The sequence below is a fragment of the Molossus molossus genome, unplaced genomic scaffold (genome assembly GCF_014108415.1).
Source record: "Molossus molossus isolate mMolMol1 unplaced genomic scaffold, mMolMol1.p scaffold_m16_p_6, whole genome shotgun sequence".
In the NCBI taxonomy this organism is placed as follows: domain Eukaryota; kingdom Metazoa; phylum Chordata; class Mammalia; order Chiroptera; family Molossidae; genus Molossus; species Molossus molossus.
The window spans coordinates 65,969,427-65,989,053 of NW_023425399.1; the positions used below are offsets into that span (position 1 = coordinate 65,969,427).

At 37.6% G+C, this 19,627-nt stretch overlaps 1 protein-coding gene across 5 annotated transcripts in view; it reads right to left on the reverse strand.

Moving 5' to 3' along the window:
- The window catches only part of ARHGAP28 (Rho GTPase activating protein 28), a 211,291-nt gene that overhangs the window by 90,791 nt on the left and 100,873 nt on the right, over positions 1–19,627 (reverse strand). For all 5 annotated transcript variants that reach the window (XM_036245609.1, XM_036245606.1, XM_036245605.1 and 2 more), the window contains one exon: positions 315–517. In XM_036245609.1, coding sequence (XP_036101502.1) covers positions 315–517 — 203 coding nt within the window. The remainder of the gene's footprint in view (positions 1–314; positions 518–19,627) is intronic.

Below are 19,627 nucleotides of genomic sequence, written 5' to 3' on the forward strand. Positions count from 1 at the left end.
GCCATCAAAGTTAGAATACTTAGTCTGATAGATGATAATTAATCAAATTAATAGCTAGGCACAGCATCCCTAAGTAGTGATATGGAAGGGATCAATTTGTTGACAGCCATCCTTCAGGTCATGTCACCTTGAACAGAAGCCACCTAGAGCCAGTCCAGTAGATATAAATCAGTGGGAAGAGGTAGCTGATATGCTGGATTCTATAAATTCAGTTGTTAAACTACTAATCAGATGAGTTCTACCTGTTGGCAGAACAAGAGAGAGCACACAAAGACAGCAAGTCAGCACACAAGACAAGGAATCTAACACCTTACCATCAGCAGGTTTGACCTCAGCCGGTACCTGCTCTTCCTGCCCTCCCATGCTGTTCTCTTCAATACTTTCTATTTCCCGCCAGAAATCTTCCATGGAGGTGCTGTCTACAGAGGCTTGTGAGTTGGAGCGGCTGAACGCAGGAGAATGTAGGGATTCATTGGAGAGCATCCTGTTAATTCTTCGGCAGCGAGGAATGGATTTTCTGTGGAAAGAATAATACCTGTGAATTAAAATCAGTGTCTTCTATGTCATAAATCACAAAATTCAATTTAGGTTTAAAATCAGTGGAGAGATTAAGTTAGTGTGGTAAAGAGGGGTTTCAGGGAATAATCTCTATCCAGTGGTGGTCCTTTTTTTTCTACTCTTTATAATTCATAATGACTCTGTGGCCATTTAGGACTTACCACAAAAGCACTTACATAATTTTCACATACTCAAAAAGTAGGAAGTTATTTGTATTAGTCAAAACAAATACAGTCTGTCTCTATAAAGTATCTAAGACGATGACAGAGGAAGTGTAAAAAATTGGCTGTTCACACCCATTAGGATTGCCACAAACATACAAAAAACAACAACAAAAAAAAAACCCAGAAAACAAATGTTGATGAGAATATGGAGAAACTGGAACCCTTGTGCACTGCTGATAGCAATGTAAAACGGTACAGCTGTTATAGAAAGCAGTATGGAGTTTCCTTAATAAATTGAACATAGAATTACTATATGATCCAGCAATTCTATTTCTGGGTAAATACCCAAAAGAATTGAAAGCAAGGTCTCAGAAGTTTTTGCACATCCACATTCACAGCAGCATTCACAAAAGCCACCAGGCAGAACCAACCCAAACATCTGTCAATGGATGAAATAAACAAAATGTGGTATATAATACAGACAATGAAATATTATTCAGCCTTAAAAAGAAAAGAAATTCTGATACAGAAAAGAAATTATGATACATGCTACAAGGATGAAACTTGAAGACCATCTGCGAAGTGAAATAAGCCAGACACTATAAGACAAATACTGTATAATTCCACTTATATGAGGTACCTACAGTAGGCAAATTCATAGACACAAAAAGTAGAATGGTAGTTTGTAGGGGCTTAGGGGAGGAGGGAATGGGTAGTTGTTTATTACGTTCTCAAGACGAAATGAGTTCTGGAGCTAGATGGTGTAGATGGTTGTGCACCAGTGTGAATGTACTTAATACGTGCTTGAAATAATTAAGATGGTCAATTTTGTTATGTATATACAAAAAAAATTTTTTTCTTTATTGATTTGAGAGAGAGAGGAAGGGAGAGGGAGAGAGAGATAGAAACATCAATGAGAGAACATTGGTTGGCCACCTCCTGCATGCTCTGCACTGGGGGTTGGGCCCACAACCTGGGCATGTGCCCTGACTGGGAATCAAACTGGCGGCCTCGTGGTGCATGGGTAAACGCTCAACCACTGAGCCATACCAGCTGGGCCTGTGTTATATATATTTTACAAGGAATTTCAAAATTTTTAAAAAATTTAAGTTGGCTTTTGATATAATGAGATAGTGAGAGAAAATAATTTATAACATTCAATGGAAAGCCCTGTCAGGATGAGAAAGTGGGACGTCAACCTGGCGCACAGAGATCCAGTCATTTCGGGGGGGACTGGATCACCGCCAAGGCAAGGGTGCAACCTGAGCAGGCAGTGCGGGCTGCAGTAATCACTAGCCAAGGGCCACCACCTATCCAGGAGACAAACAGCTGGGAACGGAGCGGCTTCCTGGGCACATTTCTCATGCGGCTGTTGCAAAGACTAAATGAATTAGCACATGTGAAGCATTTAGAACATAAAAATGCTCAACAAATATTAGTTTAAAAAACAGTAAGGGAGACATCCCAAAATCTGGAATTCTGAGAGATTTTGGTGATGTATGTAAAAATAAAACAAAATATTTTTATGTAAGGTAATGGATGTGTTGACTAACCTTATTGTGGCAATCATTTCACAATACATGTGTATCAAATCAGGTCGTACACCTTAAACTGACACAATGTTCTATGTTCATAGTATCTCAATAAAGCTAGAGAAATTTTAAAAATATTTGATGTCTATGATCTATGATTGACAAATATTACACTTTTTAAGAGCAAAATGTTGAACTAAAACACTTCAGTCAACAATCACAAAAAATAACTACTTTATACAGGTAAAATCTTCTGTTCTTGTTCTCACATTATTTTTTTCTTTTAATTTTCCAATTTGGTATGAGTATGCAACTTCTTTCAAAACACCTCCTCCAAGCTTGCTTTGTTTTTCTTTTTTTCTGTCCTCACCTGAGGACATTTTTCCACTTTTTTTAAAATTCATATGAAGAGAGAGGAGAGACAGAGAGAGAGAGAGAAACATTGATGTGAGAGGGACACATCGAGTGGCTGCCACCCGCATGACCCAGCCAGGGCCGGGGACCAACTGCAACCAAGATACGTGCCCTTAGCAGGAACTGAACCCAGGCCTCTCTGGACCACAGGTTGACGCTCCAACCGCTGAGCCAAACGGGCCCAGGGCTTGCCTTGTTTTTCTAAGGTTTAAGTGAAACTGAACCAAAAGGCCGAGACTACTTCTTAACCAATGTGTGGTCTGAGCTGTTTCACCCTGAAAAAAACTCCCAAGTGGAAAAAGGTAATGGCATAGAAATGTCCAAATGTGGTTATTATCACCCACTTGGAACAATTAGATTTTTAAAAATCCTCACCCAAAGATATGTTCATTGCTTTTTGGAGAGGGAGAGGGAGAGGGAGAGGGAGAGGGAGAGGGAGAGGGAGAGGGAGAGGGAGAGGGAGAGGGGAGGAGAGGGGGAGGGGGAGGGAGAGGGGGAGGGAGAGACGGAGGGAGAGACGGAGAGAGAGACGGAGAGAGAGACGGAGAGAGAATCGATGTGAGAAACATCCATTGGTTGCTTCCCATATGCCCCTATGCACTTCAACTGGGGCCGGGGATTGAACCCACAACCTAGTATGTGCCCTGTCCCAGAATTGAACATGGGAACTTTCCGTGCATGGGATGATTCTCCAAACAACTGTGCCATACTGGCCGGGGCAGAACAATTACATTTTGATATGTAGAGCAGCAGTAGTCATGTCTTATCAAATTTAGTATGTCCTATAGCACATGTAAAACACAATGAGATTCATGAAAGTACAAAAAGAGAGGGAGATAAGAAAATAAATCCATTTCCTCATATTGTCTGTACCTCTAGGAACCCTAGATTTCTAAATCACCTTCAGTAAACATTTCTGGAGTTTTTTCATTGATCCTTTCATGGTTCCAGATTGAAGGTCATTCTAACTTTGAACATTAACTGAAGCAAGGTAGTCAATTTATTTTTTAAAAAATCAAAGCATTTCAGGAAAAGATAACATATCCTCTTTTATTTTATATATTGTGCTGTGTGTTACAAATAATTTTAGGCTGCTTTGTTTTATAATTAGGTGATAAGAGTTTTCACAAAGTTCTTTATAGTTTGACAAGACATATTCTGGGGAGTGAAATGCAGATGAAATTAACACAGGTATCAAGACAGCTATATTATTTTTAGGCTTTTAAGTCTTTTATTTTTATTGGAAAAAGACTAATACTGAAAAACACTAACAAATTCAGAGTTATTGTATATAAATACCTACTTCTTATAAAATTGTAATCAATTACCAGTGCTCATTTAGCCTACTGCCCTGCATATACTGTATTCAGAAAAAGTTTATAGATGTCCCAAACTTTCTCTAGTTCTGGATTTCTTAGGTTTATTTTAAAAAATATTAATATGCTTGACATGAATAAATGTACAGTCTTAACAGCAGACATGAACCAAGTTTTTTAAAATTAATAAGTGTAAAAGTTTAAAAAATATACAACTAATGCAGAAATTCTCCTATCGTCTGTATCACATCAATATTGCTCTACACACAGCTTTCTTTTCCCCACTCCAAAACAAGTCATAGATATCTTTTCCAAGCCAATACAAAGATATCATCCTAATGGCTGCATGGAGTAGCAAAATTTATCTTAGAGTAGTATAATTTATCTTAGAAATTAAGCAAAATGCAGATATACTCAAGCACTGAAAATCTTCAAAGAGAAATAATAAGTGAATCTTAGAAGATAAGAAACAGATATATTTAGGGCTAATGATACTTTTAGTTATAGTACACAGTTTCTTACTCATGCAAAGGGTACACTCATGAATCTCAGAGAAGAGATCATCATAAAACTACCAAGGAAAGGGGGATCAGAGATGAAATATAGATCATGAGCATCTGAGTAGCACACTGGTTTCATCTGAGACAATGCACCTAAAGAATGTTTTGATTGCAATGATAAACTATTCTTTTTCGGCAAAGGAGACAGCATTTTGGGGATAAGCACACTTGGAAGAGTTCTCTCTTTTAGTTAGGGATCAAAATATTTCCTCCTTCTTTGCAGGGTGGAATAGAGAACATAATCTTCCATTCTTGAAGTATCACATAATCGTGATCCTCAGGCTCATCTAACACTTTGATGAGTCTTAATCTGTAGTTGCATACCTCATCATGTTAGGATAAATAGAGTTTAAGCTTCATCAACTGTCTGTATTTTTAAAATTTCAAAACAAAACCAGGAAAACATTACACGGAAAAAAGAATGCAATTGTATTACATAGCAACTTTTGTTGGGAAAACACCATTAGGTTTAAGATTAGATTTTAAGGTCATGGTAATTATCATAAATTCAAAGTGGCATTAAAAGTGTTTATTATTGTATTTTCCTCAATTACCTTTTAAGGAATAAAAGGTATTATTGTATTGTATTATATTTTAATAATTACTAGAGATCTGTAACTTATTACTGTCTACCTGAACTAGTATTTTATTTTATTTTTTTGTATTTAAGTCATTTATTCTTTTATGTATTTATTTTTATTATTTTTAATTTTTTTATTAATTTATTTTTGTTACTGATGTTTCTCCTTTTCCCCCCATTGACACTCTCCTCCTGATTCCCCACCCCCCACCCTGTCCCCAGCATTGTTGTCTATGACTAATGTCTATGCAGTGGTTATGCATACATGCATATAAGTTCTGTGGTTTATCTCTTCTCTGCCCCCTGACCCTCTCTTCTGAGGTTTGTCAATCTGTACCTTACTTCTAATGTCTCTGGGTCTATTTTGTTCATCAGTTTGTTTTGCTCATTATATTCCACAAATAAGTGAGATCATGTGATATTTTGAATTAGTATTTTACAATTTCATAATAATGTAAAACTTACAAGATTATGATTCTCTCTATCCTCTATTTAACTATTGTCATGTGTTGCTTCTTCAATGTCTGCATTCTATAATAGCTATCATTTTTTTTAAGTTAATCATCTTTTTAAAAATTAAATAAGCAGCCCTGACTGGTTTTCTCAGTGGTTAGAGCTTCAGTCCACGAACCAATTAGCTGCAGATTCAATTCCGGTCAAGGGCATGTATCTCAGTTGCGGTTTGTCCCTGGCTCTGGTCAGGGTCATGCAGGAGGCAGCCAGTTGATGGCTCTCTCTTACGTCAATGTTTCATTCTCATTCTCTCTCTCTCTCCCCCCCCCCTCCTTCAAATATCCTCAGGTGAGGATTAAAAAAAATTAAATAAATTGTCTTTCTGGTGCTCTTTATTCCATCCTTCATGTTCATTTATCAATAACAGATCATTTCCCTTCAGTTTTGAGAACTTACTTTGAATCTGTTGGCAACAAATTGTTTAATGTTTCTTTCTGAATATGTCTTTAATTCATTTCTTTTCTTTTTCTGTTAATCCTCACTGGAGGATATTTTTCCATTGATTTTCTGATAGAGTGGAAGGCAAGAAGGGGAGGGGAGAGAGAGAGACAGAGAGAGAGAGAGACAGAGACAGAGACAGAGACAGAGACATTAATGTGAAAAAGACACATTGGTTGGTTGATTCCCATATAACCCCAACTGGGCTAGGGATTGAATCTACAACCTAGGTACATGCCCTTGATTAGGAATTGAACCCACAACCCTTTAGTCTGTGGGCTGATACTCTAACTGCTGAGCCAATCCAGCCAGAGCCATTTCCATTTTTAATGAATACATTCATTGTGCTTAGAAAGTTAGGATGAGAGTTTCTGTTGTTTTTAAAATCCTTTTAAGGATGTCATTTCATTGTCTTCTGGGCTCTTAGTACTGAAGAAGTCAATTATAAATCTTATTGATGTTCTTCTAAATATAATGTTGTTTTATTCTATAGCTGATTAAAAACATTTTCTCTCTATCTTTTGCTTGTAGCAGTTAAAGTATGATATGCCTAGATTGTGATTTTCTTTGTATTTATACTGCTTTAGGTTTACTGAGCTTCTAGAATCTTCCATCAATTTTGGTATATTCTTATCTATTTTCCCTTGAAATATTTCTTCTGTGCCATTCTCTCTCTTTTCTTCCTCTGGAGCTCCAGAAGCATGGCTGTTGGGCCATTTGATATTGTCTCAAATATGCCTCACAATTTGTTTTGCCTTTTTCCCCACCCATTTTCTGTGCTTTGGTTTAGAGATCTTCTATTGCCCTGTCTTTTGGCTCACTTTTCCTTTCTTCTATGTGTCCAGTCTGCTGTTAAGTTCATCTAACAAATGTTTCAATTCTGATGTGTTTTCTCATATCACAAATGTCTAATCAGTTCATTTTAGAGACTTGATTTCTATATTGACATTATTCATCTTTCAATCCATTTTTACTGCGATTTCTTTGACATATTCACAAGTATTTGAAAGTTCTTATCTTCATGTCAACATCTGTGCCATCAGTGTGTCTGCTAATATTGAAATATAGTCAATTAATTGTTCATGGGTCACATTTTTCTTTTCCTTTACAAAGTTCCTAACTTTTTGTTGTATGGCAGACATTGTTTTGAAAATAACTCTACAATACTAGAGTAAGTAATAATTTCCTCCAGAAACAAGCCTTTTCCTATCTCTGATAGTTGAAGTGAGGCAGAGATCACTTCAATTCATTCAGGAGTTGAGCTAGGTCTGGGCTAGGTTGCAACTTTAATAAATTTTAGGTCACCTTCAGTTTCACAAGCTTCAAGGGGGAGATCTGTCCTGTCTGTATTATAGGTCCCTTTAACTAGGAGGATTTGGGGATAAACACCATGGGACTACAGAAATCTCTCTCTGCTTTAGAGCTCAGCCCCCAGCCTCCTGTATTGCTATGTTCTCATAAAAAATCCCAAAGAGGAGAACTATCGGTTATGGAGAACTAATGCTACATCTGACACTTCTACAAATTCCAATCTGTTGGGCCAGTGCAAAGAGCCATTAACAACTCCACTGGTGCCTCCTCACCCAGTAGAGTCCTTCTACTTATGCAGGTGTGATCTTCTCTGCCCAGCAGTGCACAGACTCGAGGAGAGATACATTCCCATGGAGGGAAATGACCACTAGATTCTGTTCACCTAGAAAAGCTCTTCCCTCTCTGGAATTTAGCTCCTTTAGACTTCTTTGTGTCCACATATCTCCATTAAAGTTTTTTAGTTTAAAAAAAAAAACAAAAAACATGATTTTCACATTTATCTTTTTTTCTCTACTTCTTACAGTGGGAAAGATAGTTTGCTACAACCTAATATATGTCTTAACTAGAATTGAAACTCTCACAGAATACTGTAAACATTCGGTTTACAGTCCCACAGAACACTGTAAAATATTGACATTTTTTAAAAAACATTGGATCTGCTTACATACCACTTGCTCTAACTATAAGTTTAGTTTTTCTGAGTATTTTACAAAGAATATTTTTAAAAGACATACTTCTTGCTAAGAATTACTCTCTGGGCATTTATTATATCTTATTTTATTGAGAAATTCACATGTAACAAATTACTATCATGCACATTACATCATTTGATACTTACTATAACCCCATGAAGTAGCCAAAGTAAGTATTAAACATCTCATTATACAATGGAAGAAATAGTTATGCATAACTTCCCATTCTAAGTACAATAAAAATCAAGTCTTGTCTATGACTTCATGGCACAGCATAATCTGTCTTGGAACTTTTCCCGTATTACCTTATATCACTCTCTCTGGCACTAGAACTAGGCATGCTAATCTTCTCTCAATTCTCCAAAAGCCAAGCTCTTTCTTCTCTTAGAAAATTTTCTCTTACTGTATTGTTTTGTTTTGTTTGCCTGAAACATTTTCCTGCAATTTTCATGGCAGGATGACTCTTATCACTCAACTCCCAACCTAAATGTCACTTCCTTAGGGAATACTTTCCTGGTCACACTAACATAGCATTCCTCTAGCTATCCACCATATTGGCTTTCTGCATTTTTCTTTTTATTTATCAATAATATACAATTAATTTATTCACTTATTTGAATTTTGGGGAACTATTTTGCTCACTAGAATATAGAAGAACCATGTGTGTCTTATTTAAACAATATTTGGCAAATAACAGGAACTCAGAAATATTTGCTGAATGAATGACTAGTGTGGACTGTGAGAAAGATGATATGTACTAAGAAGGTCTCCAGGTGGCTAACTGAGCTCAAATTAAAAAACAAAGCCTAGCAGCCATTTCTACACAGGAGCCTCTGACTCAAAATGCACTTCAGGGAGAAGCTTGCACAGAACTACCTGCTGCTGCACTAAACTGCCTGCCTGCACTGTGCTCCTGCCATCTGAGCCAGTCCTTACAAAGGAGTTCCTGGAATCCTAGGCTGAGGCTTTCCCCATCCAATTGGGACTCTGCAGCTATATCCCCATCACATTCTTCACCAATCAATCAGAACAGCTCCTTTCTGACCAGTGCCTTTTGGACCAATCAAACTATAAGGATTTGGAGACCTCATTTGCAGGAGGGCACCAATCATGGACAAGGTATGGGGTTTTCTGTCTATATTAGTCACCTTCCCTCTGGCTCTGACAGTTCACTTTCCCCTTCCATCAAAGACCAGACTGTATTTCCCTGGCTAGAGATAAACACCAAAGATCAAATACCAAAGAGGTCTTGCTGAACCAGAGCAGAACAGACCAGCGCGGGGACGAGCAGACCTGCACAGAAAAGACAAGAGAATAGCAGAGTGGACCCAGTGCCGAGCAGAGCTGTCTGGCAGGAGTGGAGCCTGGCCTCATGGCCCCTTTACCCCAGGTCGCCTGGCCCCAGGACCTTATAACAGAAGTGCTGTTTTCATAGCCTATTTTATCACAATTGAGCTGTTCCATAGCCTTGTTGTTTTCATAGCCATACTCTGTTAAAATTGAGCTGTTTGTACAAAATAAAGTTTCTTTCTTCAACATACCCCAAACTGGGCATTCTTTTGTGTTGAATTGATGCCAACAACCTTTAGTTGACACTAGTGACAAAGGAGCCAGTATATAAATTCAAACCTTTTCCATGATCAAATACCCTCCCTACAAGTAATCTTTCTTAATTTTAAAAGTCCTTTCAGGTATTTGTATATTTGCTTATAGCTATACATATGTTTATACCAGAGAAAGAATATAACATAGGGATTTAGAGGAAAAACTGAAGCCTACTGGCCCAGCCTTAAATGTAGGCTCTACCCCTCTGAGATCTATGACCTTAAACAAGCTATTGAAGCCCTGTGCCTCCATGTCTTAATCTATAAAATAGGAATGTTACCAAACTAGAGAGGTTCACCACTTTGGGGTATTCTATTCAAGAATGAGATGTGGCTGTTGCAAGGTAGTTTTCTTTACTTGCAACAAGGAGACATACTCAAAGCTCTGTCTCCCAGAAGTGAGGCTTAACCATTGCTTGTCTACACTATTTAGTCAATTACATATTGATTTCTTCTTTGCAGCTGACTCACTGATTTGGTTGAGTTCCTGTCAAGCTCATCCTGTTTATATCTGCATCTACAAAATACTGTGCTACATTTTAACAGTTAGCAAGAACAGTATTTAGTAATAACATTTAGAACTGGTCAGATCTTGAGATCCTTGTCCTATATAACAGAAATATTAATCATAGACATTTCATGGAATTAACATTTCAAGGATTAAGTGAGTTAATATATGTAAAATGCATGGTATATAGTAAAACCATGTAGTTAAGTGATTGCTATAATTTACCTAATGTGGGAGAATGCTCATAACTAGATTTAGGATCAGGCTATAACAAGTGCTAGAATAACAGAGGGTCACTAAAATATTACTAGAAATGTAATGAGATAAATAAAACTAGATCAATCAGAACTCCTTTCTGACCCAACATCCTTCTCAGTGCTTGTTTCCCCAGCTCCCTTAGGCCAAATGTGGACATCTGACACGATTCTGGCCAAAGTCACACAAGAAATATTCCTCTCCATGGTTTCAGTAAAATCCTTTTCCCCCCTTGATATGTGTACTTTTCCCTTCTCTTCCTCCTTCTCCCTTATTAAAATGTAGACAAAATGACTGGTGCATCAGCAGGCAGCTTGCAACCATGAGAGAAAAGCCAAGAAAATTACAGTTATCAGCCCTGGGTCTCAGAAGTAATGTAAAATGCTGCTTATCTCTGGACTTCCAGAAATGTGAGAAAAATAAACTCTTAATTTTAAAAACTAATCTCTGTTGTTGCTATTGTTACTTGCAGCCAAAATCATTCTTAACTGATATAATTGGAAAAAATATTTTAATAGGTCATTTGGGGTGAGGTGACATAGGCACCCTTTCCATCCCACTAAGAGTAATATTCAAGTAAGAACAGTCAATAGCCTGCTTCCTAAAAAGAGGGTGGGGTATAATACAATAATTTTCAATTTTATAGAGTGCCAAATTATGAGCCTAACCTCACATCTTGGTGTGGTTCTGATCCTTATAGCAGGGAGTTAAACTTCATGCTGAAGATATCCCTGCCTAAATATATAGGGAATACATTCACATTGCTCCCCATTGGAATATATTCCAAGAGTTTTAGCTAGAATACACCTAAAGTCAAAGATTTCCCCTTCCCTTTCTGAAAGAAGAGAAGGAAATGGTCTTGGGTACTGACCACAGAGGGACTTTTTACAGCAGGGCTCTTGCAAGATGAATCACTTGCTCTCTGAATGAGGCCCTGGGCACAGTCCCAGGAATGCAGCTGTTTGCTCTCTCAGCTTCGCTGGGAGGCCATTCAGAGAAAGTAAGAGGACAAATCCCTTGTTTTTATGCTCTGGCTTCCCAGTAATCTTTGGCTTCTAACATGCATATAAACAAGCTCAACTTGGATGTCTTGCACAGCACTTGAAAAACAATGGTGATAAAAGGAAGCTATAGTTTCAGAGTAATAAAAGCCAGGACAGGGAGGAGGTTCCAACTTTCTTTCTCAGGCTCTCTGACTTTGTCTGTCAATGTCATTCTGGCATCCTCTCATCCTCATCCTGCCATCCATCACCCCAGTTTTCTGTTCCTTTCCTGGTCTGCCTGGCCCCACCTAAAGAACAAGGAGAAAGCTGATGAAGCTTTTCCATCCAAAGGTAAACAAGTGTGCCTGAACCACTCTGTTGGCAGTAAAGGATACAGAAAAATGTAGATTAGGGGGAGGCTTAAAACAGCAAACAAATCTCAGTCACTCAACAAGGAATATTCTAAATGGTTTTAAAAGCTGGAATTTTTTTTTAACCAAGTGAAATTCACATCAGCAATTAAATTCTTATGCATCTATGTATTACCTCTGAGTACAAGCACTGTGCTAGAAATGGGGAATGTGGTAATGAAGAAAAGAACAACTTTACATTATACACCCAACCCCAGTGATTTACCAAGGAGGAGGATCAAGTGGGGCAACAAGCCCTCTTGTCACACAGAATGACAGAATCTTTTCCTGGGGCTGGGGGAAGGATGGCGTGTTTTTCTGCACTTCTAGCTATAAAAGTAAAGCAACTCCACATGCTTAACTCAAAGTAATATATACTATGTTCTGTCTATTGATCTACCAAAGAAAAGGCAATTAAATAAAATTAACGTTTGTATAGTTACCACATTACTAAAATATATTAATTATATGGGTGTATATCTCATCCAAGATCACACTGCTAATTACTGAGAAGTAGAACTACAAACTTGGTGTCCTGATGCCTAATCTCATGATCTTTCCCCATGATCACCAGTCTTCTGATTCATTTATACTTTATATTCTTTAATCACTCACCACAAAAATAATAAAGTTTCAAAATTTTTCATTAAAGATTATCCTTTTTTCTCTCATTGTATTTCTGAAAAGGACATGATACAATATATTATCAATTGGATATTTTTATTATAAATATGCTGTGACCTGTCAGAATGGCCGCCATCAACAAATCATCAAACAACAAGTGTTGGCGAGGGTGTGGAGAAAAGGGGACTCTAGTACACTGTTGGTGGGAATGCAGACTGGTGCAGCCACTATGGAAAACAATATGGTGTCACCTCAAAAAATTAAAAATTGATCTCCCATTTGACCCAGTGATCCCACTTCTAGGAATATACCCTACGAAGCATAAAACACCAATCAGAAAGAATATATGTACCCCCATCTTTGTAGCAGCACTATTTACAATCGCTAAGATCTGGAAACAGCCCAAGTGCCCATCAGTAGACGAATGGATTAAAAAGCTGTGGTACATATACACAATGGAGTACTACGCAGCGGTAAGAAAGAAAGATCTCTTATCCTTTGAGACTACATGGAGGGACCTGGAAAGTATCATCCTAAGTGAAACAAGCCAAACAGAGAAAGACAAATTTCATATGATCTCACTGATTTGTGGAATATAATGAATATAACAGTTTGAGGACAATCCCCTAAGGAGTGGGGAGGTGAGAGAGGGATGAACCACAAAACTTATATGCATGTATGCATGAACAGTGGACATGGACAACAATCTGGGGAAGGGGCAGGGAGGGAAGGGGGAGGGGAGAATCAGTGGGGGAAAAAAGGAGAATCATTTGTAACAAAAATTAATCAATAAAAAAAAAATCTGAAAAAAACAAACAAACAAATAAATAAATAAATAAATATGCTGTGAATTATATCCTTAATTAAAACTTTTATTAATAACAAAGAGAGCTATGTACAAAAGTATCCCATAAGATAAAGATTTTAAAAAATAAAAACAAAGTTCTCACCCTGGCCAGGTGGCTCAATTGGTTGGAGTATCGTCCCATGCACCAAAAGGTCATGGGTTCGATTCCTGGTCAGGGCACATTTCTAGGCTCTGGGTTCGATCCCCAGTTGGGACACATACAGGAGGCAACCAATCAGTGTTTCTCTCTCACATCAATGTTTCTTTCTTAAAAAAAAAAATCAATAAAAACATATTCTCAAATGAGAATTAAAAAACAAAAAACAAAGTTCTCTAAGAACCTGAAAAATAATAAAATTGGCAAGTGTTGCAGATCAAATACATTGGCTATATAAATTGTGTATAACATATAGGCAGGTATCACATGTTAAAAAACAACTGCTATATCTCTACTCTGAAAGGACTATATTAGCACTATTAAACATAAATCACATTTTTAATTTATCCATAAATTGGCATATTAGCATTATTAGTTTCTTGAAATAGTATCAACAATTCATGCCTTTTATTTAACACCATTCAAGGAAGTACAAGCTAAGACTTTCTTTTACTCAGCTTTCTTTTGTGGCATATAGAGAGAGACATTTTCCAAGTATCGTAGCCAGTTTAAAATAAAGTAATAAATTCTAAATTCACATTTTTGTTAATGTTTATTATTAATAATAACAACTATAATCCAATTGAAGAAAATTTAAATTAATTCTCTACCTCACCCTCTACAATTTACACAGAAAATGCCATAAGAACAACTGTCAGAATTTGGGACCTCCAAGTCCCCTCACAGGGTGATAAAGAAAGGTACAGACTAGTAATGTGAATGCCCATGTTAAATATGAACTTGGAAAGATAAGAGGTGTAAGTTCCATCAAAGAAAATCAAACACCTACTTTCATACCGGCTGACACTTCACGCAGTGAGGGTTTCCAGTATCGTTGAAATCCCACCAGAGTTGAGATCAATGGCTTTAGTAGTTTAGCATCTAGTCCCTGACAGCAGACAGGCAACTATAAACCCTGATCAATAGTTCATGACACAGGGAATGGAGAATGACTTCTTTTCTATTATCCCAGTCAGGTGAAGCTTTTTCTTTCTCAGAAGAATAATCCAACCAGAAAGTTTTCCCTCCTCAAAGGTTTCCTGGCCACTCACTTGCCAGTAATGTTATCTTCTTTCCTTACCACTGGCTGGGATTAATTATGATAATCAGTAATTCTATGAATAGACTCTTGTGAGCCAATATGTTGAGCTTTCATCCATTTTAAAAAATATCGTGGACCCCGAAAAAGAGGATACCCACTAAGAAAGGATCCTGGTAGCTAGCCAGGCTCACATTTCAAAAAAACAAAAAACAGAGCCTAGCAGTTTCTACACAAGAGCTTCTCATGCAAACTGCACTTCAGGAAGAAGCCTGTACTGCACTGCACTGAACAGCATGCCAGCACTGTGTACCTGCCATCTGAGCCAGGCCTTCTAAAGGAGTTTCTGGAATCCTATTTCTACCAATAGGACTGAGGCTTTCCCCATCCAATCAGAGCTGTGCAGCAATATCTCCATCAGCATCTTCACCAACCAATCAGAGCATCTCCATTCTGACCAATCAGGACTGTATTTTTTGGACCAATCAAACTTCAAGGATTTGGAGTCCTCACTGGGACCAGGGTTGGGGACTTCTGTCTGTATATGCCAGCTCACCTCTGGTCCCAGGGAGTGTACTTTCCCTTTCCACCCAAGACTGAAGACTGCATTTCCCTGGCTGGAGCTGAAACACCAAAGATGAAACAGGAAAGATAAAACAGTGGAGATGTCTTGCCTGAGCAGAGTGGAGTGGAATGAACGGGTGCAGGTGCAGCACAGCTGAGCAGAACAGAGCAGAACAGAGCTGCCCAGCCAAAGAGGGGCCTGGCCCCAGGGCTGCCCCAGGGCTGCCCCAGGGCTGCCCCCAGGGCTGCCCCAGGGCTGCCCCAGGGCTGCCCCAGGGCTGCCCCAGGGCTGCCTCAGGGCTGCCTCAGGGCTGCCTCAGGGCTGCCTCACGGCCATGCTATTCCACAGGTGTGCTGCATAATAACTGAGCTGTAATACTATTGAGTTGTTCCACAGCTGTGCTGTATCACAACTGAGCTGTTTGCACTGAATAAAGTTTTTTTCTTCACCACATCCCAAACTAGGGATTTTTGTTGGCACTGAACTGACACCAACAACCAGACAATACAAATAATGCAAAGGAATTACCTTGCATTTCATGTTATTTATTTTTATTTATTTAAAAGGATGCCTCCACTTAATAGTTTGGCTTTTTAAATTTTTGATGAAAGTACATGAGTATTTCTTTCTTTGTTTTTATTTCCCATGCAAAAGCTTCTTCTTTAAAGGAAAAATTACCCATATCTGTTTTCAGTAGAGTTTTAAAATAAAATTATACCAGGGCCCCTGATGGCCAATATGGTACCTGTGTATGAGTTCCATAAAGTTTATCCTCTCTGGGAAAATGTGGCTTGGCTAATGGAGCAAGGCTGAATCTCCACTTGATCCCTTGGCATTCCTATTCAATAAATGACTTTTGCAACTACATTCATGAACCCTAATTTTACTAAATGATTTAGTTTCCCATTTCTATTATAAAATTCTTTTAGGAAAATATCAGTCCCCAGCCAAACTTTAAAATCACATAGTTGACAAAAAATAATTTTCTTAAATGTTTTGTAAATGTGAATTTATAGCAATTGATTAATGAAAAGTTAATTATGGGAAAGGTTGTGAATATTAATTATGACTATTTGAGTAACTTTGTGAGGAATCTGCTCTTTCATAAAAGAATTATTAGCTTTATTATCTTAGAAAAAAGAAAACTAAGCAATATGTATTTCTCAAAAGAAGGCATAAAAAATACTTTGTAATAGAAAAAAATAGATTTATAGTGTTAAAAACTCAGAGGAGGAAAAATGGTGGCAGAGTAAATGGAAGCTACACAGACTGTCTCCCAGAACCAACTGGAATTACAACTAAAATAAAGACAAATCATTGAGGAAAACTAACTGAAAAGAACCTGGAGAGAACCTGCATAACCAGGGACAGAAAGAGGATGCAAAATCGAGCCTGGTAGGAACTGCGAGGTGAGAGGGTGGCTGGGAGTAAGACTTGACAGAGGTGTTTAACACGGGTCCTCCCACACTCATCAAAACCCAGTAGAGAGAGCCACAACCAATGGAACATCAACACCAATGGGGAAAATTTGGCAGGCCCCAAAACCCACTGAGACAGCCAAAATGGTAGAACAAAAAAACAAATTCCAAAAGAAAGAACAAGAGAATTCTACAGGAGAAGAGATAAATAAAATGGAATTAAGCAAGATATCAGAGATAGAGTTCAGAGTAATAATTATGAGGAAGTTCAACAGCATGAGAAAAGATCTAGAAACATTGAAACCCAAACAAATAGAAATGAATAATGACATAGTACAAATAAAGAACAAACTGGAAGAAATAACCAGCAGAGTAGAGGAGGCTGAGGGTCAGATCAGTGAATTAGAAGAACGGTAGAAAAAATCACCCAATTAGAGAATCAAAAAGAAAAAACAATTAAAAAACAGGAAAACTGCTTAAGACAACTGCAGGACAACATGAAACATACACCATTCACATCATAGTTGTGACAGAAGAAAAAGAAAATGAGCAAGGGATAGATAATATATTTGAAGAAATAGTGACAGAAAACTTCCCCAAAGAAGGAAAAGGGCATATATAAGTTCAAGAAGCACAGAGAGCCCCAAGTACAAAGAACCCAAACAGGCACACCCCAAGACACATAATAGTTAAAATGCCAAAAAATAAGGAAAAAGAGAGAATCCTAACAACAGCAAGAGATAACCAACAGGTTACCTACAAAGAAACCTTTATAAGGCTGTCACCTGACTTATCAACAGAAACACTACAAGCCAGAAGGGAATGGCAGGAAGTAATCAAGGTAATAAAAATAAGGATCTGAATCCAAGACTACTCTATTCAACAAGGCTATCATTCAAAATAGAAGGTGACATAAAGAACTTCCCAGACAAATAAAGGCTGAGAGAATATATTAGCACCAAATCAGCACTGCAAGAAATGTTAAAAGGATTGCTGCAATTAGCATAAGAAATAGGAAGAAATATATAATCATAATAAACAAAATTGGCAATAAATAAGTACATATCAACAATAACCTTAAATGTAAATGGATTAAATGCTCAGATCAAAAGACAGAGTAGCTGAATGGATAAGAAAGCATGACTCATATATATGTTGTTTACAAAAGACCCACATTCACAACAAAAGACTCACATAGGTTGAAAGTGAAGGGATGGAAAATAATTTTCCAAGCAAACAGGAAGGAAAAAAGAGCTGGGGTAGCAATACTCATAACCAATAAAACAGACTTCAAAATGAAGGTCATAACTAGAGACAAAGAAGGCCACTATATAATATTGAAAGGATCTATCCAACAGGAGAATACAACCCTGGTAAACATATAGGCACCCAACATAGGGGCATCAAAATACATTTAAAAACTTCTGGAGGACTTCAAAGGAGAAATCAAAGCAACAGAATTATTACTTCAAGGCCCTGCTGACATCATTAGATAGATCTGGTACACAAAAAATTAATAAGGAAACAGAGAATCTACATGATGCACTAGATAAAATGGATTTAATAGATTTCTACAGAGAATTACACCCCAAAATTGCAGAATTCAAATGCTTCTCAAGTGCACATGGGAAATTCTCAAAAATACTCACTTGTTAGGACTCAAACTAAGACTCTACAAGTTCAAGAAGACTGAAATGATATCAAACATTTTGTCAGATCACAATGCATGAAACTAGAAATCAATTAGAACAAAAACATGCAAAAATATTCAAACACATGGAGGCTAAATAGCATGTTATTAAACAATGAATGGGTTACCAAGGAGATCAAGGAAGAAATAAAAAACTTATGAGAAAACAAAAATGAACACACAACAGCACAAAATATATGGGATGCAGTGAAAGCAGTCCTGAGGGGTAAATTCATAGCACTACAGGCCTACCTAAAGAAACAAGAAAAATTTCTAACTGATATTCTAATCCTACAACTTAAAAAATTAGGAAGTAAACAAAAGAAAAACCCAGAGCAATTAGAAGGAAAGAAATATTAAAGGTCAGAGCAGAAATAAATGACATAGAAACTAAAAAAAACAATTCAAAAGATCAATGAAACAAAGAGCTGGTTCTTTGAAAAGATAAACAAGATTGATGGACTTTTAGCCAGACTCACCAAGAAACAGAGAGAGGACCGAAATAAACAAAATCAGAAATGAAAGAGAAGTGACAACTGACACTACAGAAATACAAACGATCGTTAAAAATTACTATGAACAATTATACCCCAACAAATTGGACTATTGAGGTAAAATAGACAAATTTCTAGTAATACACAATCTCCCAGGGGAAAAAGACAGAAAACTTGAACAGACCAATAACAACTAAGGAAATTGAAGATGTAATCAAGAATCTCCCGGCAAACAAAAGCCCAGACCCAAACCATCTCAAAGAAGACCTAACATCCATTCTCCTCAAACTATTAAAAAAAAATTGAAGAAGAAGGAAGATTTACAAACTCATTTTATGAGGCCAGCATAATTCTATGCCCAAACCAGATAAAGACACTACAATGAAAGAAAACTACAGGGCAACATCCCTGATGAACATAGATGCCAAAATCCTTAACAAAATATTAGCAAATCGAATCCAGTAATACATTAAAAAAATTATTCACCATGACCAAGTTAGATTCACCTCAGGAAACCAAGGACAATACAATATTCACAAATCAATAAAGGTGATACACCACATAAACAAAATGAAAGATGAAAACCATATGATCACATGAATAGATGCTGAAAAATATTTGACAAAATCCAGCAAACATTTATTTATTATTATTATTTTTTTATCCTCACCCGAGGACATTTTTTGATACTTTGTTCAGATAGAGAGGGAGGGAGGGAGAGAGGGAGGGAGGGAGGGAGAGAGGGAGGGAGGGAGGGAGGGAGGGAGGGAGGGAGAGAGAGAGAGAAACATCAACGTAAAAGGGACACATTGAGTGGTTGCTACCCACACGACCCAACCAGGGCTGGGGACAAACTGCAACCGAAGTACACGCCCTTAGCGGGAACTGAACCCGGGTCTCTCTGGACTGCAGGCCAAAGCTCCAACCACTGAGCCAAATCGACCAGGGCTATTTC